The sequence below is a fragment of the Sus scrofa genome, chromosome 6 (genome assembly GCF_000003025.6).
Source record: "Sus scrofa isolate TJ Tabasco breed Duroc chromosome 6, Sscrofa11.1, whole genome shotgun sequence".
Lineage (NCBI taxonomy): Eukaryota > Metazoa > Chordata > Mammalia > Artiodactyla > Suidae > Sus > Sus scrofa.
In genome coordinates, this window is record NC_010448.4 from 135,242,577 (window position 1) to 135,267,704 (window position 25,128).

General features: G+C 36.3%; 1 protein-coding gene across 3 annotated transcripts in view; it reads right to left on the bottom strand.

The window, feature by feature from the left end:
• The window catches only part of DNAJB4 (DnaJ heat shock protein family (Hsp40) member B4), a 37,450-nt gene continuing 13,672 nt past the window's right edge, over positions 1,351 to 25,128 (bottom strand). For 2 of the 3 annotated variants that reach the window (XM_021096446.1, XM_021096447.1), the window contains 2 exons: positions 5,051 to 5,619; positions 1,351 to 2,662 (listed from right to left, as the gene is read on the bottom strand). In XM_021096446.1, coding sequence (XP_020952105.1) covers positions 2,429 to 2,662; positions 5,051 to 5,485 — 669 coding nt within the window. In that variant the 5' untranslated portion in view covers positions 5,486 to 5,619 and the 3' untranslated portion in view covers positions 1,351 to 2,428. Of the gene's footprint in view, positions 2,663 to 5,050; positions 5,620 to 12,430; positions 17,750 to 25,128 lie in introns of those variants that run through there. The other variant, XM_013999339.2, reaches the window with a different exon arrangement.

A 25,128-nucleotide genomic window follows, 5' to 3' on the forward strand; every position in this document is an offset into this window, starting at 1 on the left:
GAACCCTTGTCCTCATGGATACTAGGTGGATTCGTTACCACTGAGCCATGACAGGAACTCCACTGGTTGAATTTAAAGAGAACATGTTTATATCAAATGTACCTTCATAACTTAAATAAGAAAAAATTTAAAACTCTACTTTTACATTGATTCAACATTCAATGAAAAAAAAAATTGGGCACTTTACATACTAAGGTATTATCAGTACCCTTTAAGACATGAAAGGTCAACTGTTTTTACACAGCAATGCAAATTAATTTTTTTTACTACTAGAATGATTCTGTACTTTCAAAAATACTTTTAGTCCCAAATTATCTATCTAATCTATAAATCATTTCTTTAACTTGGGAGAGAATGCTTAATCAAGAAAATTACAGTAAATGACAGTGGGTTTAAAATAGAAACCACACCTACCACTCTGACTGCTGCTTTTCAGCTCTTATCTGTTTAGACTTGTGAGAAAATTTCCATGATGGGTATACTTACCTAACGAGTTTTAACTCTCATCCACAGATAAAAAGTTATAAAGGAATCATTTATGAACTAGGTGAAATAATACATATGATTAGCTGAATTCTCTGGAATTTTCAAGCATTTTCCATGTGCATCTAAAGTATATGGTTAACTTCCACAATTTTATTCTTAAGTATATATCCAAGAGAATTGAAAAATTGTGTACACAAAAACATACAAAAATGTTCATAGTGACATTTTCATAATAGCCCCAAAGTGTAAATAATTTCAGTGCCCATCAACTAATGAATGGATAAACAAAATGTGGTATACCCATTCACTGGAATATTATTCAGTCATAAGAAAAAGGAACAAAGTACTGATTCATGATGCAATATGGATGTACCTTGAAAACATCATGCTCAGTGAAAGAAGTCAAAAAAAAAAAAGAAGAAAAGAAAAATAAATATTGTTTGATCTCACTTATAGGAAATGTCCAGAACAGACAAATCCATAGGGACAGAAAGTAGACGAGTGTTTGCCAGGAGCTGGAGGAATGAGAAGTGAGTGCTAATGGTTATGGGTTTTCTTTCTGGGGTGATGAAAATCAGAAAGTAGGTGCAAAACCCTGTGACTAGACTAAGATCACTGGATTGTACACTTTAAAAGGGTTAACTTTTCAGCATATGAATTACATCTCAATAAAGCTGTAAAGTATCTGGTGATTAAAACCTATGTATGGAGTTTCTAAAGAAGACTTCATATTCTGCTGAAAGGTGATAGGGTCCAATATACCTTGTATATATGCCAGCCATCCTGAAAATTACTTTTGAACCAAAAACTCTGTTTCAAAACAAACATTCTCATTATGGCTATAAAACAGAAAACAAAACAAAATAATTTTTTAAACGTAAATATATTTAAAAAATTAAAACACCTAAGAAATGCAATCTATACATATGAAAAAGTAAAATATTTATATGCATAACAAGTAGTAGCAACATCATTCATAAGCAGCAGTTAGTGTTTATTTTCCCCATATTTTGGTTTAACACCGTAGTGGTAGTTCATTCTTTTTAGGGAAATTGCATATGGTACATATATAGCATATTATGAGTAAGTTATAGAAGATTGTGTAACTGGAAAATTAATTCCAAGTAACAATATTTCCTCTAAAAACGCATTTATTATCAAACAGATTAACTAGTGGACAATAAAATGTACCTATAATTTATTATTAAGTCCAAGATATATAGTCAACTTGCATAAAATCATATATGGCATTTTAAAAACAACCTATTTCTAAAACATCAGTAATTCAGGCAACTGGGATTTCCACAGGAGATAAATTACCATTAATTTCCTTTTTATGAAGAAAAGGTCTGCCCTAGGAACATTACAACTATGTTAATGAAGAAATGCCACAGCATACTTAAAAATCAAAACGGTGAAATATATGTATTTGGATAATCTTTTATGGGTACCAGCCCTATAGCAGCATTTCATATGGTGATTTTAATATAGTTAACCAGATTTCCAAGTTACTTGGCTTTTTATTTTCTAGAAATACCTATCACATGTATAGTTTAGTTAAGAATTTAAATTTCTACTGTAAATGAGAACCTATCATACTGATACTGTAAAGCTGTAAGAAATACAGTACTTGGATAGCCTAGTACTTTATTAGAAAGATAGCTATGAACTCCACAAAAACAAACTTTACATGTAAGCAAAATACTAAAAATTTCTGATTTGGGAAAAATGAAACAAAATACAGTGCATGGTTTTTTCGTCATCTCTTAACTGTAAAAATCCCTTTTGCCTATTTATAGGACCCGTCTCTATTCATGCAATTTAATGAACCCTCAAAATAATTTACATGTCTTTATACAGAATTCACATCTACATCAGTAAACAGCCAGTCCTTTTATATTTTCAGTGCCTTATCAAAATATGGGTAACAAAGTTTTTCATTCTAGGAGGCAGGAAGATGTTTCCTAAGTACTTCTTTGGATGATGAGGATATAGTATCTGGGAAGGACACCTCAAATTCTATTAGAAGGTCACCACGTTGGTCAGGATTTTTTGGAAATGGTAGCCCATATCCGATAATTCTTCGCCTCATTCCAGGTTTCACAATATCATTTATTGACATGGGTATGGTTCTTCCATCCATTGTTGGAACATTAACTGAGCAGCCACACAATGCCTAAAATAGACCAAATAAAATTAACAAACTTGAAAACATAAACATCTGAACAACATTGTTACCACGTGTAAAGAATGCTACCACTAAGATAAATTTTTAACCTCCAAAAGAATACCAATAATTATGACTTTTTCCCCATTAGAAAGTCTCTTCAGGAGTTCCCGTCATGGCTCAGTGGTTAGTGAACCCGACTGGCATCCATGAGGATGGAAGTTTGATCCCTGGGCTCACTCAGTGGGTTAAGGATCCAATGTTGCCATGAGCTGTGGAGTAAGTCGCAGACATGGCTCAGATCCTGAGTTGCTGTGCCTTGGGAACCTCCATATGTGCCATGGGTGTGGCTCTAAAAGACAAAAAGACAAAAATAAATAAATAAAAAGAAAATAAAGAAAAAAAGAAAGTCTCTTTGGGACACAAATAATCAGACATTTTACAAAGAGGGAAAGAGAAGGAAAGATTGCCTTCCATATTGACCTGAACTGAAATGGATTGTTTGAGGCTGTTCTTACAACACTGAAGATGCAGGGCTGAAATGGGAGAAAACAAAAGGGAGAAATTCCAGAGGGAAACAATAAGCTACGAGAAACTACATATTTCTCTGGAGGGAAAGTATTAGGACAAGAATTTTTTTTTTCTTTTTTTTTTCAGGGCAGCACCAGTGGCAGGAATGGAATGGGAGCTGCAGCTGCTGGCCTAGGCCACAGCCACAGCAACTTGGGATCTGAGCACATCTGTGACCTACACAGCAGCTCCCCGCAACACCAGATGCTTAAACCCACTGAGTGAGGCCAGGGAGTGAACCTGCATCCTCACGGATACTAGTCAGGTTCGTAACCTGCTGAGCCAAAACGGGAACTCCCCAAGATATGACATGTGTTTATTGTTTTGGTTGACAAATATTTACTGAGTACCTACTATATGCCCTACATTCCTGCCAGATGCTGAGCATACGGGGACCATGAACACAGACCTCACCTCAAGGAATGCACAAAGAATTCAGAAGCAAACTAGTAATTACAGTACCAAGTTGTCACAGAGGTAGATGCAGAAGTCTTTCGTGAGAGAAAGCGCACCCAACTCACCCCCTTAGCTTCTGGGAATACAGCATGGTTGAGGTAAGTATTAAACCAGTGGCAGGTATGAGGTAAAAAGGAACAGCAGTGTTCCACAGAGTACAGCTCAGAGATAGAAGTATACAAAATAATAATAATACATCAAACTTAGGGAATGCACATACATTTCTGGGTAGAAATCAGATTAAAATCAAACTTTGGGAGTTTTGGAGTTCCCATCCTGGCTCAGCGGTTAGCGAACCCAACTAGCATCCATGAGGACATGGGTTTGATCCCTGGCCTGCTCAGTGGGTAAAGGATCCGGGCGTTGACGTGAGCTATGGTGTAGGTCACAGATATGGCTTGGATCCATGTTGCTGTGGCTCTGGTGTAGGCCAGTGGCTACAACTCCGACTGAACCCCTAACCTAGGAACATCCATATGCCGTGGGTGTGGACCTAAGAAGACAAAAAGATCAATCAGTCAATCAATCAATTAATGAACTAGAGTTTAGACTTTATGGTAGATGGCATGTGGAGTCATTTAAGAATTTTAAGCAAAGAACTGACAAGGCATATCTGCAGGATTACAATCCAACTTGAGAAACTGCTACAAATAGAACAAATACGAACTCATGTATTAAAGCAATACCCTTATAAATTATTTTGTCTTTTAATACCTTTTTTGCTATATAAGTATTACCCCAAATTAACAATTTTGAAAAAAATCAGGAGTTCCTGTCATGGCACAGTGGTTAATGAATCCGACTAGGAACCATGAGGTTGCAGGTTCAATCCCTGGCCTTGCTCAGTGGGTTGGGGATCCAGCGTTGACGTGAGCTGTGGTGTAGGTCACAGACACGGCTTGGATCCGGCATTGCTGTGGCTCTGGTGTAGGCCGGCAGCTGCAGCTCCAATTGGACCCTGGCCTGGGAACCTCCATATGCCACGGGTGTGGCCCTAGAAAAAAGGCAAAAAAAAAAAACAATTTTTTGAAAAAAATCTTAAACATGGACTAATAAGGTTATGAGATGTAAAGCAGATCTTATAAACCATACCTGTGAAAACAGAGTAGAGTTAACCCACATTAGGCCTCAAAGTATATAATCCAGTTAGCACATAAAATTGGATTTAAATTGTTAGTATAAATAACCAATCTTAGAGAATATAATCTTATTCATAAATGAGGTATTATAGTAGTACCACCTCAGAGAGTTCTTATGAAATTTTAAAAATAATGTGTAGTAAGCACTGATGTTAGTTATTATTTAGACAAATTCTCTAAGATCAGATACATGATTCTATTTGGTTTCAGAATTCAACATCCTATAACTTACCTCCCGTAAACTAATTTTAGCAGTATAAATTATATTTGATCCATCCCTTTTGAATTTTGGGTGATCTTTATCTTTAATGATAAAAACAATGTCTGCTGGAATACTAGTTGGTGTTTCATCTCCTTCTCTTGGAAAAGTAATTTTGGTGCCTTCTTTCCACCCTTTTTTAATCTCAATGGTGAGAATTTTGTCCTCAGTTCTATAACTTCTTCCATCAGGGTTTAACCTTTTTCGAGAAATCTTCATTCGTTTGGTACAACCACTATATATTTCTTCCAGTGATACTCTAAGTTCATGAATAACTGGAGGATCTTGTTTGAGGCGGGATGGCCCCACAGAATTCCTGTCTCTTGGATATCCATTCATGTTGAATCCAAAGGCGCTAAAAGGATCCCCATCTACTTCCATGTCTTCAGAATCTCTACCACCACCCATCCGTCTTCCAAAGAAAATTTCAAAGGGGTTGGAACCTCCAAAAAATGCTGCAAATGTGGCATGAGGATCACCATGAAAGGTGTACCGGAAGGTACCTCCTTGTCCATCAGTACCTCCTGCTCCTCCTTTCAACCCTAAGTGAAGAGATGAGCATGATTAGAAAAATGCTTACAACTCTGGAGAGTTAAACTTTCAAAAATGGTATTACTAATAAACTTTGGCCAATTTAGGTTGCTATTTATTAATACTGCCTAGGAATGTATTTATAACCAAATACAGAACAGCTACATGACTTCTGATCATTCCACCCTAAGTTAAAATTTTAATATGCAAATTCTTCCTCCAAATCTCCATCTTTAATGATAATTTACTTCTGGATCTTTGTCCCACAGGTAAATAAGAAAATAAATAAAAATCAGGAATCTCTTATCTCATATCTGAAGTACATGAATTTAAATTTTTAAAAGATGCTAATGGAGAGGGTTTCAGAAATCAATGCAAAATATGGAACCTAAATCTTTAAGTACCATTATAATCAATGAGCAATTGGTTATAAAGCTCAATAATATAAAATACCATCTTCATAGTAACTAGAGATTTAGTTCAGATCACTTTCACTATTTAAGAATTAAAACAGAAGTCATTTGTGGCAGAAAGGGAACAAACTGTAACACAGACAAACGCATGAAAGAATTTAGACACCAAAATCATTCTCTCTATCCTAGGTGATGATATTGTTTCATCTTGGCATACTATGTGATAGCATTAATTTCAACAGCATGTAAAGAGAAGACCATTCAAGAGCTATAAACCCTTTTGACATGTAAGGCCTTTGGACTGGTTATTTCTGTCTACTACAGACAACCTGCTTTAGACACCAAGATAGTGACCCTTTGACCCTGTTTCTAAGGCTCAACTAGGTAATATGTAGCTCATCAGAGGTTACATATTTGAAGCAGCATTTTCCACTACATACCAAAGATTCTACTAAGACCCAACAAAACAATAGTACAGTGATTTCTTTTAAGGGATCAGTACTGACAAGGATTTATATCATTACAGTATCAGCAAAGTTTCTGAATGAGTTTTATGGACATTCCTGACCAAGGAAACAAGAAGGAACAGAATCTAAAAATTATAAAACTGTGAAAAAAAATTCAAGAGAATTAAACTAAGATATCTAATATGTTCAAGAAGTGAATAATCTGGGGGCAAGAAATATATTTTATTCATTTTTGCATTGCTCATACATACAGGGCTGAAATGACAGGCGCTCCTGTTTATTAAATAAAGGGAAGGAAGTGATTCTTAAAGTCTCCAAAAAGAAGATTTAGAATATGTCTTGAGTGTCAGGAAAGAGAAAAGGCAGAAGGAAAAGCAATATAAAGTATAATCACACATACACATATATGCGAAATGTAATAATAAAAAAATTGTACTGAAATCACTCAACATGCTTTCACGGAGAGATTTATGAGTCTTATTCTATTTGGCTTCTTATACTAAAAGGTATTCATGTACTCTAATTCATCCAGCAGTCTCAGCTGATGTTTAAACTTTTACCTTCATCCATGAATAGAAATCTGGAGAAACCAAGAGAAACCTAACAATTTGAAAACTGTCAAAATATGTATATTAAATGATACATCCAAACAGTATTCAGGGATATTCCTTGTAGAAACAGAATGACAAGAGGACAAGAACTTTTAACATGCAGCTCAACCAAAATGTCTTTTTTATAAATTTTGGTTGTATAGATTAAGTCTAAATGTTAAAAAAAAAAAAAGCTAGTGACAGATATTTTTAAATGACAGGTTATTATCAATGCGATTAAACCAATGCTTTAATTATTTCAATCACTTCATTCTTCATCCCTCAAATAGAATAAAATACTTTAACAAAGAGTTAATAAAGTAAATTAGCCTGCCCCATCTAACCCACTACAAGACAAAAATCTAAATGTTTCAGACCCATAACGGATTCATGAAAAGAAAGAACAGCATTTTAAGTTATTACATCATAGGTTTGGCTTTTCCCTAAAAGCCCTTCCGTCCTCTGCCAAAAACAGTAACTCAATCAGGATTACAGCGTCCCTGAGAAGATTCACCGGTGTCTGAAGTGACATTTATAAAAGCTAACAAATAGCCTCCAAAGGAGCTTTCACACTAAATAATCAACTATGTAGCTACTATGATTGAGAAAATCCTACCAAAATTCACACCAATATAACACGAATTGTCATGCAAGTATCAATTTGCATTGCCCAGCACTTGAATTGTAACAAGCCTACCATCAGCTACACAAGTCAACTCTTTTCTACATACATTTTGACGGTTCACAGAAAATCTTAATATTTAGCTGGATTCCCTCTGCTATCCAAAATGTTTTCTAGATACCATCATCACGTCGTGTGAGCCAGAAATGCACTCCAGAATCGATATTTACCTTTGCTGGAGCAAGACTGCTATTATTTTAAAAACAACCAACAAACCAATTTGCAATACAAAAACAATTATGTGTCTAGGATACCATCCATAAGAATGACTTCCACCAGTCAGTTGACTAAAAGTTTATCAAAAGAAGAAGCACTGGAGAAGAATTAGTATTTCAAAGAAAAAATTGTAGAACTTTAATAACTTCCTTTAAGGAAATCTAAAAATCCAGACGTATAAGCAATACTTAGTGTTAACTAGCATAATGAGTTTTTTTTTTTTTTTTTTTTTTTTTTTGTCTTTTTAGGGCCACATTCACGGCATATGGAAGTTCCAAGGCTAGGGGTCAAATCAGAGCTATAGCCGCCGGCCTACACCGGAGCCACAACAACATAGGATCCAAGCTGCCTTGTGACCTACCACAGTTCATGGCAATGCTGGATCATTAACCCACTGAGCGAGGCCAGGGATCAAACTTGCATCCTCATGGATGCTGGTCAGATTCATTTCCACTGAGCCATGATGGGAACGCCGAGATTTTTTTTTTTTAAACAGTTTTGATTCATAAAAATCCAATTTACTTATTCTTAAAAATATGTAGTAAATACAGACATCCAGTTGATTAACTATATAAAGAAAAGGACTTCCCTGGTGGCCTACAGCATAACTATATAAAAAACAGAAGCAGCAAACTGGTATGAAGATTAATATGTTAAACACAAATTTAATCAAATAAATACTACCTTTCAGTATTTAAGTTATTGAGTAAACCATAGGTGATAAACAACAAAAAGGCACAGAGAAAGAGAAATGTTAAAAGAATAGAATACCGTGAGAATGTGTTATTAAAACTCTTTTTTTACGTTAATGAACCCAAATAGTATCCATGAGGACCTGGGTTTGATCCCTGGCTTTGCTCAGTGGGTTAAGGATCTGCGTTGCTGTGGCTGTGGTGCAGGTCGGCAGCTGCAGCTGTGATTTGACCCCTAGCCTGGGAACTTCCACATGCTGCGGGTGAGGCCCTAAAAATACATAAACAAACAAAAAACTCCTTTTTTTTTTTTTGTCTTTTAATATAAACTTCTGTTGACATCCATGGAACTATTCAGAACTAAACCTAAAACTGGGGGAAAGACTCGTTCAAAATCAAATTTTATTTTTTATTTTTTTCAAAATCCAATTTTAAATTTCTATAGTTCTATATCTTGTTTTCAAATGATTCAACTATGGAGAAAATGACTCTACTTTTCAAAATAGTTTTATTTATTACAAACTATAAAATTAACCCATTGTAAACATGCAGTTCAGCGGTGTCAGTGAAGTTGCAGAATTGTGCAACCATCACCACAATTCGGTTATAAAACATTTCCATCAACCCAAAGAGTTCTCTCGTTTCTATTTGTAGTTAATCCCTGCTCCCAACTTTAGCCCTAGGCAACCACTGGTCTGCTTTCTTTCTCTATAAATTTGCCATTTCCATGCATTTCATATAAATGGAATCATAGAATACGTAGCTATTTCTGAATTATTCAGCACAGTTTTCGAGGTTATTTCACTTTTGTAGCATGTTGTATTAAATCGGTCCTTTTAATTGCTAAGTAGTATTTGCGTGTGTGTGTGTGTGTGTGTGCCACCACACTTCTTTTTGTTTATCCATTCACTAAATGATGATACTTCGGATTTTTTTCCATTTGGGGCCATGACATATAACACTGCTATGAGCACTCAGGTACACATCTTTGAGTGGACCTGTATTTTCATTTCTCTTTTATAGATTCCTAGGAGTGGAAATGCTGGGTCACATGATAAATTTAAAACACCCTATTTTTATCAACTTTAAAAGAACCCAGCATTTAAAATTGTGGCTATTAAAGATTTTCAAGGAGTTCCCGTCGTGGCACAGCGGAAATGAATCCCACTAGGAACCATGAGGTTGTGGGTTCGATCCCTGGCCTTGCTCAGTGGGTTGAGGACCTGGCGTTGCAGTGAGCTGTGGTGTAGGTCTCAGACGGCGCAGCTCGGATCCTGTGTTGCTGTGGCTGTGGCTGTGGCTGTGGCGTAGGCTGGAAGTTGTAGCTCCAATTTGACCCCTAGTCAGGGAACCTCCATATGCCGTGGGTTCGGCCCTAAAAGGCAAAAAAATAAATACATACATATGTAAATAAATACAAAATTAAATTATTAAATTAAAAAAAAGATTTTCAAAACATGAACACACTGGATCACTGGTTCTCTTAGGTCCTAAAAATATAAATTTAGCATGTTCAACTCATACACTTCTCAGTTCATGGTTTCCTATTCCCACTGTCTCAGGCCTTGCAAGAGAATGTAATAATTGGGGGGCAGGGGGAGAGTATTTCAGGTAAATTAGTAACAGCCCCACAGTCTTAAGATTAGTGTTTTATTACTTCTAGAGAAACACAGAGGGCTACAGAAGCAGGCCTGCTAGCACAAACAGATAAATGACAGACAAAGGGAAAAAAAAATATTTTCCCACATTTTAACAGTATACCTAAAGGAAATTAATGAGATATTCTGAATGAAGGCTAAATAAATATAATGCTTTTCTGTAAAGGAAGAATACTTTCTAGAAAATAGTCAAAAAAACTTTCATGTAACTGTATTTTAAAGTAACTTATAACAAGAGAATATTTCTGAATAATATATTTCGATGCTTTAAAAAACTGATTCTTCCTTCACTATTACATATTTTGCTTATATCAATTATCTGAGTCAAGAACAAAAAAAGCTTCAGAGTACACAGATGACCTTGCTTTAGTTTTTTTTAAATTCACGTACTGAGGATGCTCAGTAAAATCAAACTGGAGACGGATCACTCAAGAAAAACACTATTAAGAGGTAATGTTAAGCCAAGAAAAATGTATCATTTCGTACATATTGAAAATTCTGAAGTCAAATATCCTTAGTAAACACTGAATCTTATGGCTTGGTTATAAGCAAATTTGAGCTATTAGTGTCATAAGGATTAAATCAGTGGCTATTTGATTTTTCATGGGAATTTACGGGTGTTACTCCATGCTTGTAGGCTTCTTTACAAAATTACAAGATAACTTTTCTCTGGAAAGAATACTCTATGGTTAACAGTATCTCAGAATCCGGCTTAGCTTTTGAAATGAACCAAATCATAGTATTTTAAGTAGTACAGATATAAAGAACAAGCAGGATTGAATTGCCCACTATTTGATTTTTTTCAATATTTACTTTGTTAGAACCTGACACTGCAGGTCATCTCACCAAAATCAGCAGCAGAAGCTGCAACTTGCGGCAACTCAGATCAAAAGGGAAAAACAAAACGAGGGGGAAAAAAATCCTCTACACATCACCCTGCTTATTTAAATTTAATTTTCTAAATCAAAATAAGCAGTGACACTCCTTCACTGTATTTTAGGATACATTTCTAACAAGGAAAATTTAACATTAAATGCAATAAAGGAAGCCAAAAATCACAAAGTTTTCACAACTACAATAATTTTAAAAAGAACATTTGGGGAGAAAAATTCACCATGACTTAGTCCTGAATACAAAAAGAGAACATGGAGAAATTAAAATGCCTTGGTTGTTATTAATTAGCAATTTTAAATAGCCTTACTTAATAGCTAACATTTATATGGAGATGATGGACAATTTAAAATGCAGAATGATAAAAGAATAATCTTAAATTACTCCCCATTTACTGTATTCAATTAGGTTCTGATCCCACAATGCGAGAAAAAAAAATTGTGGCAGAGAGAGGAAAAGGAAGTTATCATGCTTTCCTCTACTTAGATAGTAAAATTTCAAAAGAAATAATGTTACCTAAAAGTAAATCAATAATCGTTCTAACTAGGTGGCCATTTTAGGTCAAAAATTGTATTTCTGAGATCTCATTTTCTTGGCACACAATTACTGTTTACAATTAAGCTAAAAACTTGTTCTGGTATTTTATGACATCAGGAAAATTCTTTCCTCTCCAGGCAGAATGCCAAAAACAACTACAGCTAAATGCCTGGGCCTTCTGCTTCTCAGAGAGACGATTCTGTCCTGTTTAATCTAAACTAGCTTTGCCATGAGAAAGGCAGAAAACTTCTTTTGTTTTCGTGAATAAAACATAAACTATTCAGAATTTGAACTGCCAATGTTAAAATTCTAAACGATGGAAGAATCTCTATTGGTTCTGGCAGAATATTCATTAGAAAACAAAACAGGTTGCATAAGACTTTTGACACAATTTCTTAATGGGTATGAGAATGTAAGGTTTCTTTTCAAATAAACCATGTTAACATTATAAATCTAATGGCAATATATATCACAAAATGTCAAAATCTGAAAAAGGGCAAACAAGCACATTTCATTCATAGCTATGCAACATTCATTCATATAATTAGAAGTGAAATCTTGTTTTTATCCATTATTTGTCTTTCTACTTTTGATATGTCAGAGAATTTAATAACAGAAGGCTGAGAGAGAGAGATCGAGAGCGCCGGAGGCAGAAAGATGTACAGTGAATACTTACCTTCCTCCCCAAACTGATCATATATTTCTCTCTTTTTAGGATCACTCAATACTTCATAAGCTTCTGCGACCTCTTTAAATTTTTCCTCCGCCTGAGGAGATTTGTTCTTGTCCGGATGAAATCTGAGGGCTTGTTTTCGGTAAGCCTTTTTAATATCTTCATCTGAAGCTCCTTTTTCAATTCCCAAAATGCAATAATAGTCTTTCCCCATTTCGAATGCCTTGAAATGAACTTAGATTTCCCTTTGTGACAGAAAACAGCGTCCCCAGTCTCAGCAATACAATGATTCTAAGAAAAAGAAACCCAGCTGGGTATTTTAAAAGTTAAAGCAAATCAGCAATTCAGCTTCGCTGTCTTAAAGCGGCAAGCAGGCAGCGTCTCCGTATTTAATTCCTTCCCCAACAGCTCACTTACAGATAAATATACACTACACGGGAGACGGCCTCCTTCTAGATCCTCCCATTTTCACTACGTGTCTCTGTACTTTCTAGAACAGCAAATGCTACGGACGTCACTTCCCCAGCTGCCTCTAGTCAAAGTACTCGGCTAGGTTTTCTCCTCCTCCACGATTAACTATTCATTTTCCTTCTGGCTCTACCATTTTTATTTCCTTTTTAGGAAGCCAAGCGGATTAAGACACCAATATTTCAGCATTTATTTATTCCATTCTAGGTGACAAAGCAACAAAAAAATCATTACAGCTGTTAAGCATCTTAACATTACAATGTTAAAATTACTATACAATAAAAGTACCTTGAACTTATTTTAGGTATTTTAATTTCAAGTTATTCAAATGTAAGACAGACAATACTAAATATGGTTTAAAACTGTCGATAATTTGTGTCATTTTCAAACTTCCTAGGGTCTGCTAATCAAAAATGCCAGAAATTTCACATCGTAAAAGGCTATAGATTATAAATATCAAAAGCAAAAATTTTAAATAAGGACTTAAATGTGATTGTAGCTGATGATCTTAACTAGTTTTTTTGTAGTATACAAGAGTTAATAGTTCAGGCAAACTAATGCTTGTGAAAGCTTCATACCTAATTTTAGTTACTTCAACTAAAACAGAATGAGATCTGCCCTCCCCATTCCTAGGGTCACCATAAGAATTTTTATGCTGCTTCAGTAAAGCTAGAAGACAGGTTGCAGACAGTCAAAACTCTTAACCAGATCAGTTTAAAATCTGGATATGCTATTTATGAGGCAGAAATATGAGAAATATTTTTCCTTGAAAAACACATTTTCCCTTATTATAAATATAATTACTCATTAAGATTTTAGAAAACACAGAAAGAAAAAAGAATAAAATAAAAACTTTCCTATCATACCGTTTTAGGTAAACCCTGCCAAATGTTAGTATATTTCCTTCTAATCCCTTTTTTCTGTAACTATTCATGGTTATTTTTGTCGTTTTGTATTTGTTTTTTTATAACAAAGTTTATGTCATATATCATTTATGTACTCTTTTGATGCCTGCTTTTTAAAATATAAATGTTGGGTATTTATAAGAAATATTTTCAATGTCTGTAACTCATCTTTTATCTCCTATTTGGTTTCATTATCTTTTCAGAAATGTTCCCAATTCTAATATGATATTGGAAAGATGAATTACTAAGATGTCAAAAGAACTGCACAGAGCATTATACATAAATATCTTGTCTGTAAAATTGAAAGACAAAAGAACATTTATCAGAAAAAGTAAACATACATATACATATAGAGTATAGTGGAAAGGTAATGATCACAGGTTAATCTTTAAAGATTCGAGAACACCTACTCTATAGACCAAGCAGCTTTACATTAGTGATTCAGCAATTCTTTCATAATGTTTACTTTTGTGCATTTTGACAGCTAGGATTTGCTCTTTCTCAAAACTCTCTACTTTCAAAACACCTTGGTATAAAAATAAATAATATCTATCCAGCCTACTTAAAAGTTACAGAGGTTTGTCAGCTATTCAGCAAAAATTTTAGTCCCACCAAGGAATACTCAATGTCAAAAGATAAACTTTCAAATTGAAAAACCTTACGGAAAAATGCTAATATCCAAAATCACCATAAGATGCCTACTTTTTTTCTTTAAAGCATATTGCAAGTTGGAATCCATTGCAAGGATCAATATCGAGAGTAGAGTAAAAATATAATAAAGATAATCCATTCTGGAATTAATTTCCAAGACAGTTCCTTTAAATATTCATTATTGAAGAACACTGGTATTACTGTCTATGAAAAGTCTGAATTGTTCTGGTGGGTAATGTTGAGAATTTTTTAAAAAGTAGATTCTTATCTGATTCAATCATTTTCAGAGAGGTAGAAATATTGTCATGAGTGGACATTTAATGATTTTGTAAGTTCCCAGGCTAGGGGATCAATGAGAGCTGCAGCTGCTAGCCTACGCCAGAGCAACGGGGGGGATCCGAGGCATGTCTGTGACCTACACCACAGCTCAGGGCAACGCTGGATCTTTAACCCACTGACCAAGGCCAGGAATCGAACCTTCATCCTCATGAACACTAGTCAGGTTTGTAACCCACTGAGCCACAACAGAAACTCCAACATATTAAATGATGTTAGAACCCAAAGACTAGATCTTTCTTTCACATTCTGATAAATGTACTACATAGTAACAATCGGAAAGAAATCTAGCTCTTCACACACAGAAGGGTAATTTCATATTTTTTTCAAATATCATAATCACAAAAAATAGTTATAGTAGTAAAATTGCAATCCAAGAATTCACCTCAACTTGGAAGTTAATAAGGAATCAATTATAATTTTAAGACTTTAAATAGTAAAACAATCTAGCTAGATTTTGGTAAGATGAGCAGTGTAAATAATTCAAACATTTGGAACGGTTATTAAAAATGACTGGAAGCACTGTAAATATCATACCTAGAAGTCTGTCCTTAGAAAATAATTCAAGGGAAAAAATTACATATTCAAACATACTCATTGCAATTAGATACAATAGGGTAATGAATCAATGTGATCATTATTAAACTACATAGTACTTAAGAGACATTATACTCCTATATTTACTTTTTCAGACTGAGTTGTCTCCTCTACCACTTATAGGAGTTGAAAATCCATTACACAATCACTTTACATTGAACTTTCTTCATCCAAGTTTGTTTGAGATGAATGTGGGGTTTTTTTTTTGTTTTTTTTTGTTTACAGGGGGAAGGGTGTCCGCAAGAGCAATTGTCACCCCTGTAAATAATTATGACAGGAGCTCCTGCTGTGGAACAACGGGTTAGGAGACTTCTCTGAAGGGACCTGGGATGCAGATTCAATCACCGGCCAAGCAGTGGGTTAAAGATCCTGCATTGCCACTGCTGCAGCATAGGTCACAACTGCAGCTTGAATCTGATCCCTGGCGTGGGAACTCCATCTGCCATGGGGCAGCCAAAAAAGAAAAAAAAAAAAAAGTTAAAATAATTATCATGACCAAAATAGTGTGTGGAAAGAGAAAAGTAATGGCAACCTGTAGGGAAAATGGAGCAGAGATGTAAATGAATAGTGTTTTTAAAAGTAAAAATAAAAACACTGTTTAGAAATCACGTAAATCACTGCTTAGTTGATGTATAGGTATGTGCATGTGTGGCAGAAATTTTGAAGGGAACAAGAACTTGAGTTAGGAACATGTACTTTTTCTTCTAAAACTTCTTTACGACTGCTGTATTTTCAACAAAGATATGAAATTAATGTTTGTATTTTTTTTTTAATTTACTACTCAAATATTGATGAGATTATTCCATGAAAACACAATTCTCTTCCCTTTATTAAAATAAAATTGCAGAGAGTCAGAGTCTTCTTTTTGCTTTTTAGGGCTGTATATGGAGGTTCCCAGGCTAGGGGTCGAATCAAGCCACATCTGCAAGCTACACCACAGCTCACAGCAATGCCAGATCCTTAACCCACTGAGCAAGGCCAGGGATTGAACTGCAACCTCATGATTACTAGTCGGATTGGTTTCCCCTGTGCCACAATGGGAACTCCTACAAGGTCTCATTCTCATGCTGGAGTAGAGGTTGTTCATCTCGAACTGAAGGACAAGTTACAATGCACTTTAAAGAAATGATTTTAATTGTTTCAACCAAATCATAAAACTCTATTATTTTGTTCATCGAAGTTAACAGCACCAAAGCTTTTGTGCTTAATAATATATTTGAGGGAAGTATGGCATTTTATTTTAGGGAGCCATAAGCCAGAATTAAGTAAATATTCTAATGACATTACAATTTGTTTTTGATAACTTTATAAAGTTTCTTTATTTGGGATATTATACTTCAATAATAAGTACAGAAAAATTATTTTTATAGAAGCATGAATCCTTTTTGATTTTATAATCAGTTTAAATATTAAATGTTTAGATAATAGGAGCTAAAGATATTATTTTAACTACAAAAAAAAAATCCTAAATATACATAACTAGTCATTTCAACTAATACCATCTTCACCTTCCACGTAGCTTTATTCAGAAACAATAGAGGATTGAAGAATATTTTATTTCTTCAATTCACATTTCTCAGTTTATAATAAATTAGTACAGAAAAAGACAGCATGGCTTCTAGAGTCTAATCACTGAAATATTTTTTTTTTTTTTTTTTGCTTTTTAGGGCCACTTCTGTGGCATATGGAGGTTCCCAGACTAAGGGTCTAACTAGAGCTATAGCCACCAGCCTACACCACAGCCACGGCAATGCCAGATTTGAGCCGTGTCTGTGACCTACACCACAGCTCACAGCAACACCGGATCCTTAACCCACTGAGCAAGGCCAGGGATGAACCCGCAACCTCATGGTTCATAGTTGGATTGGCTTCCACTGTGCCACAATGGGAGCTCCTCACTGAAATAATTTGAAGACAAGTGATTTTTTTTTTTTTTCTTCTTAGGGCCGCACCCATGGCATATGGAAGTTCCCAGGCTAGGGGTCAAACTAGAGCTACAGCTGCTGGCCTACACCACAGCTTATGGCAACATCAGATCCCCGACCTACTGAACAAGGCCAGGGATCAAACCTGCATCCTCGTGGATACTCGTCGGATATCCACTGCACCACAACAGGAACTCCAGACAAATGATTTCTTAAAGTTTACCAATGTTCCTATTGAAAATTTTTTCTGTCAATTTTTATTTTTTGGCCGCCCAGAGGCATATGGAGTTCCTGGGCCAGGGATCACATCTGAGCCACAGTTGCCACCTAAGCCGCAGCTGCAACACTGGATCCTTAACCCTCTGTGCCAGGCTAGGGATCAATCCTGTGTCCCAGCACTACCAAGATGCCACTGATCCATTGTGCCACATTGGGAACGCCAATATTTCTTTTTTTTTTTTTTTTTTTTTTGTCTTTTTGCCATTTCTTGGGCCGCTCCTGCGGCATATGGAGGTTCCCGGGCTAGGGGTCGAATCGGAGCTGTAGCTGCCAGCCTATGCCAGAGCCACAGCAACGCAGGATCCGAGCCGCGTCTGTGACCTACACCACAGCTCACGGCAACGCCGGAACTTTGACCCACTGAGCAAGGGCAGGGATCGAACCCGCAACCTCATGGTTCCTAGTCGGATTCGTTAATCACTGCGCCACGACGGGAACTCCGCCAATATTTCTTAATCGGGTACATTTAGACCTGAAATTTCTCATCTAGTATTAATATTAGTAAATTATTATTTCCATCCCCTGATACTTCTTATCAAAGAAGAAGCAGAGGGAGGCTCTTTTATACCTTGTTAATGGGGCTTGAGATATTTGAATTGTTGTTATAAAACTTGCTAAGGTATATTTAGCACCAGGGAATATGGATGGTGTGGTGGTTAAAAGCACTGACTTTGCAGCCAGACTGCCTGTATTAGAATCCTGGCAGCAGCACTTACTAGTTGTGTAGCTTGGGACTTAACCTCTCAGCCTCAGTTTCCTCACCTGTCAAATGGGATTAACAGTAATACCAACCTCATAGCGTTGTTGTGAGGATTAAATGAGATAAATGTGTGATGCACTTAAATGTGATTGGCACACAGTGAGGTCTATGCAAGTGTTAAGTTACTATTATGATGCCAAAGAACTCATCATATGAACTAGAATTTTCTCCTAGAAAAAAAAGATTATCACACCAAGTATAACAAAACTCCCTTATTTACAAACATACACATCCACTCACACAAAACTGTCCAACCAAAAAGAAATGGCTTTTCCCAAATATTCCAGTTAATATTTGCTACTTAATCATTTTGACTGTTAAAATTTACAATCATTAAAACTTAACATAGGTAGCATTCACTATATTCAAATACATTGTATTTCAAATGTAATAATCAAGATAGTATGGTATTGGTGAAAGAACAATAGATCAGAAAAGGCAAATAGATCAATGAAACAGAATAGGGAGCCCAGAAATAGACTCATATAAATACAGTCAACTGATCTTTGAAAAAGGAACAAAGGCAATAGAAAAAAAAATTTGTTCCAAATAGTGTTTGAACATCCACTTGCAAAGAAATCAATCTAGATACAGAATTTACACTCTTCATAAAAATTAACTCAAAGTGGATTGCAGACCAGATGGCAAAGTGATAAAACTCCTAGAATATAGGAAAAAATCTAGATGACCTTGGGTTTGGCAATATTTTTTTTTTCACTTCTGGCCACACCTGTGGCATATGGAAGTTCCCAGGCCAGGGATCAAATCCAGACCGTATCTGTGACCTACATCATAGCTTCAGCAATTGTGCATCCTTAACCCACTGCACTGGGCCAGGGATCAAACTGGCAATGCCACAGAGACAAGCCAGATTTTTAGCCCACTACGCCAAAGTGGGAACGCCAATAATTTCTAAATGTAATACCAAAGGTACAATTCACGAAAGAACAAGTTGATAGGGCGGACTTCACTAAACTTACGATTTTCTGGAGTTCCCATCATAGCTCAGCAGATTACAAACCCTTAACTAGTATCCATGAGGATTCGGGTTTGATCCCAGGCTTTGCTCAGGGGGTTAAAAGGGTCCAGTGTTGCCATGAGCTGTGCTGTAGGTCACAGTCATCACTTGGATCCCATTTTGCTGTGGTGTAGGCTGGCAGCTGCAGCTCCAATTTGACCCTAGCCTGGGAACTTCCATATGCTGCGAGTTTGGCCCTAAAAAACAAACAAAAAAAAATGTACAATTTTTTAAGTTCACATTGTGGTGCAACAGGATCAGCAGCATCTCTGTAGCACCAGGACACAGGTTCGATCCCCACCTGGCATAGGGTTAAAAGATCCAGTGTTAGGGGATCCAGCATTGTGGAGCTGCAATGCAGTTCACAACTGCAGCTGGGATCTGATCTCTGGCCCAGGAATGACATATGCCGGGAGGCAGCCAAAAAAGAAAAACAAAACAAAATTACAATTTTCTGCCGAGAAATAAACTGTCGAGAGAATGAAAAGAGACGCCAAAGACTGAGAGAAAATATTTCAAAAGATATGTCTGGTAAAGGACTGTTCTCCAAAATACATAAAGTACTCAAAACTCAACTGTAAGAAAACAACTCAGTTTAAAAATAGGCCAAAAAAGAGGCGGGGGGGGGGGGCAAAGACCTTAACAGACACCGCACCAAAGATATATAGATGGCAAAAAAGCATATGAAAAGATGCTCCATGTTGTACACCATCAGGGAAATGCAAATTAAAGCAATAAGATAGCACAATACACCTATTAGAAAGACCAATATCCAGAACCAAGGCAATGTGAAATGCTGGTGTAGAACAGCAGGAACTCTCACTGCTGGTAGGAATGTCTTCTACCTTGGGAGATAGTTTGGTTTCTTACAAAATTAACATACACTTATCACACGATCCAGCATTGTGCTCCTTGGTATTTACTTAAGAGTTGAAAACCAATGTCCAGGAGTTCCCATCGTGGCTCAGTGGAAAGGAATCTGACTAGCACCCATGAGGACACAGGTTTGATCTCTGGCCTCACTCAGTGGGTTAAAGGATATGGCTTTGCTGTGAGCTGTGGTGTAAGTTGCAGACATGGCTCAGATCTGGCATTGCTGTGGCTGTGGTGTAGGCCAGTGGCTATAGCTCCAATTCGACCCCTAGCCTGGGAACCTCTATATGCCGCGGGTGCAGCCCTAAGACAAAAAGAAAAGAAAAGAAAGGACACCAATGTCCACATAAAACCCTGCACATGTTTATAGCAGCTTAATTCATAACTGCCAAAATTTGGAAGCAATCAAAATGTCCTTCAGTAGGTGAATGGATAAACTGTGGTAAAATCCCATCCAGACAATGGAATATTATTCAGCACTAAAAAGAAATGAGCTGTCAAGCCATTTAAAAAAAAAAAAAAAAAACATGGAGGAAACAAACCACATTGTGAAGAGAAGTCAGTCTGAAAAGGCTACATACTATACAACAGTGGTTGCCAGGGGTTAGTAGAAAGGGGAGCATAAATAGGTGGAGTACAGAGGATTTTTAGGTAGTGAAACTACTCAGAATGATAGTGAATGGTGAACACATGTCATTGTACATTTGTCCAAATTCACAGAATGTACACAACCAAGAATGAACCCTAATGGAAATTATGCACTTTGGGTGATAATTATATATTAATATAAGTTCATCAGTTAAAAACAAATGTTCCATCTAGTGGGAGATGTTAATAATGGCAGTGGGATGGGGGCTATGAATACTTGAAGGCAGGGGGTATATGGGAAATCTGTGTACCTTCCTCTCAATTATGCTGTGAACCTAAAGTTATGCTCTTAAAAAGAAAATAAAGCCTGGAGTTCTCTTCGTGCTCAGCGGTTAACGAACCTGGCTAGGATCCATGCGGATACAGGTTCAATCCCTGGCCTTGCTCAGTGGGTTAAGGAGATAGTGTTGCTGTGAGCTGTGTTGTAGGTTGTAGACACGGCTTGGATCCCACGTTGCTATGGCTGTAGTGTAGGCTGGCAGCTGCAGCTCCTATTCAACCCCTAGCCTGGGAATTTCCACATGGCTCGGGTGCTGCCCTAAAGTAGCAAAGTAAGTAAATAAATAAATAAAGACTTTTAACAATTTAAAAATAAATAGATAAGGAATTCCCTAGTGGCTCAGCAGCTTAAGGATCTAGTGTTGTCATTGCTGCTGTGGCTTGGGTTCAATTCCTGGCCCAGGAACTTCTGCATGCCACAGGTGTGGCCAAAAAAAGGGATAAAAATTTCAATGTTTATATTTGTAAATACATATCTTTGATTTTAAAGTCAGAATATCTTTCCAGACTAATGTCTGTTGATATTTCATATAGTTCAGTCACACTATATTACTTGAAAGATGCCTAGGGAAAACGTTATTTATCATTGACTCTTTAATTCCTATTAGTGGACTAACATGAAGGGGCTACAAATGTCTAAAGAATAAATTAAATAATAAATAAAGAGAGTTCCTGTCATGGCTCAGCAGAAATGGATCTGAATAGTAACCATGGGTCACAGGTTCGATCCCTAGCCTCCATCAGTGGGTTAAGGATCTGGTGGTGCTTCGAGCTGTGGTGCAGGTCACAGACACAGCTCAGATCTGGCGTTACTGTGGCTGTGGTGTAGGCCAGCAGCTATAGCTCCCATTGGACCCCTAGCCTGGGAACTTCCATATGCCATGGGTGTGGCCCTAAAATGACAAATAAATAAATAAAGACCTAAGAATTTGAATGATTAGTTCCTAATTTCAGCTCTGCCACTTAATAGGTCATTTAGGCAAATCATTTAATTTCTTAGAATTCCTAACTCACAAAGGTTACTGTGAGAATCATATAATATTCGTGAAAGCACTAAAATTTATATAATGACATATAAGTATAAATTATTTTCATTGTTTTAAGCTATTCAAAATATTTTGCTACCACTTGGAGGTCTACTGACCAATCATAAAGAAATTTACTAAGAAACTTTACTTGGTATAAAGTATTAGAGCAACTACCAGAATCACCCCCAAAGGACTCAGGCATCCTCCAAGACCATGCTCCTTGCCAAGTTCCTTTTTCAGACCTTTATTTCTGAACTTTAGCCTCTTCATGTTTAAAAAAAAACTGTCCAATGTCTTCCCCATAATAATAAATTTGTGAATTTCTTTACAGTTTATTGCACTTCTGTACTTCCGTATGTGCATGTATATATGTATATGTATTATTTATCTCAGACATGGATCCTGCATTGCTGTGGCTGTAGCGTAGGCCTGCAGCTACAACTCTGATTCAACGCCTAGCCTGGGAACTTCCACATGCCATGCGTGTGACCCTAAAATGACAAAAAAGAAAAAGAAAAGTAAATAAACGGGAAAGAAATTCTTAATGACTTCCTTGATTCTATTATCAAAAAGAGATGTATTCAGGCCTTTTCCCCATATACAAATATGTAAACATTCCTTTAAATCTATAGCTAACAATCAAATTAAATAGTTTGATACAAAGACAGTAAACAATTAAAAGCCAAATGAGTGTTATGTAACTATTATAGGATCTGGTGTGGCCCTGAGTTGTGGTGTAGGTAGCAGATGCAGCTTGGATCCCACATTACTATGGCTATGATGTAGGCTGGCAGCTGTAGCTCTGATTTGACCTTTAGCCCAGGAACTTCCATATGCCATAAGTGCATCCCTAAAAAGAAAAATAACAATAACAATAATAATAATAATAATTTTATAAAAATTACTAGAGTTATCTGGAGACACAAAGGTGTTAAAAAACATTTTATGCCTTTTAAAAAAGCGTTTCTTGGAGTTCTCACTGTGGCACAATGGGATTGGAGGCATCTCTGCAGCACTAGGTTACAGGTCCTATCCCTGGCCTAGCACAGTGGGTTAAAGGATCTGGCATTGCCACAGTTGTGGCATAGGTTGCAACCATGGCTTAGATCTGATCCTTGGCCTGGGAACTCCATATGCCATGAGACAACTGAAAAAGAAAAAGTAAAAAAGCATTTCCTAGAGTTCCCGTGGTGGCTCAGCAGAAACGAATCTGACTAGTATTCATGAGGATGAAAGTTCAATCCCTGGCCTCACTCACTTGATTAAGATCTGGTGTTGCTTGTGAGCTGTGGTGTAGGTTGCAGATGTGGCTCACATCTGCACGTTGTGGTTGTGGCGTGGCCAGCGGCTGCAGCTCTGATTCAACCCCTAGGTTGGAAACCTCCATATACGATGGATGAAGCCCTGAAAGAAAAAAAAAAAAGACAAAAAGCAATTCCTTTTGGGGGAGTGTAGAACTAATTTTATTCTGGGGTATATTAAAGTGTCTCCTAATAAAATAGTCCAATAATAATTTTCTTCTTTCTCACCCTCTTTCACAAGAAGTCACTGTAAAGCTTAGCAGAGGACTAGTGAATATACAGTCAGCTAATTTCATACTTTCCTAACATTTTAAAATTAGCTAAAATAAAGTGTACTATACAATATTGTTTAATATTGAAAGCCAAAAGAAACTATAGAATTTCTAGGTCATTTTAAATGGATCTTGTAAATTGGTATCTGATTATGTTGAACGATTACATAATTTAGAGCAGTGCTGTCCAACAGTGAACTAAAAATAAGGCAACTACAAATGCAAGCCACGTATGAAATTTAAACATTTTTAGAATCCACGCTTTTTTTTTTTTTTTTTTTCTTTTTTTGGTCGAACTCATGGCATTAGAAGTTTTCAGGCCCAGGATCAAATCCATGACTCCCCAGCGATTTGAACCGCTGCAGAGACAAGGCTAGGACCTTAACCTGCTGCACCACAGTGGGAACTCCTAGAATCCACATTTTAATAAAAGTAAGAAATATGTGAAATTTTAATAAAGTATTTTATTTAATTCAATAAGTCTAAGATATTATATACTGCAACATGTAATCAGTTTAAAAATTACCAATAAGATGTTCAAGGGTTCTTTTTTTTTTGTACTAAGTTTTCAGAATCCAGTGTGAATTTACATTTATACAACATCTCAATTCCGATAGCTACATTTCATGCACTTAGCTTTATGTGGCCAAGTGCCTGAAACTAGACAGTGTATTAGACAGCGAGTGTAGATCTAGAAGTTCTTTCTAATTACCAGGGCTATGATTCAACTTTGCAGAAACCTTAACCTATAAACTTAAGTTATCATACATACACATCTCTGACATGTATATTTAGGAAAAACAAAATCTTAACAGATGTACACTAAAGAAAAGTTCATTTTTACTTATAAAATAGTATTCCAGTGCTGGTTTCAGCTGTGTACATAAGTGGAATAATACAGAGAAGATTAGCGTGGCCTCTGTGCAAGGATGACATGCAAATTCATGAAGCTTTTTACATTTTAAAACAGGATAGGAATTCCCTTGTAGCACAGTGAGTTAGGGATTTGGGGTTGTTACTGCAGTGGCTTTGGTCACTTCAGTGGCTCAGTTTCGGTCCCTGGCTCAGGAACGTCTGCATGTCACAGGCGCAGCGAAAAATAAAAACGAAAATGTAAAAAATAAAATAAAAGAAAGATAAATATGTGGAGTGATGGATGTGTCAATTAGAGGGGAGGAATACTTTCCCAGTGTATACATATATCAAATTATCACAATGTGCACTTGAAATATAGCATTTTCAATTATACCTCAAAGTTGAAAGATAAAACATTCTATTTTTTCATCTACCAAATAAAGGACTTTTTCAAAGCAATACTTTACTTTTAGAGTAGTGGGGATGGTACTATTTACATATGCTCA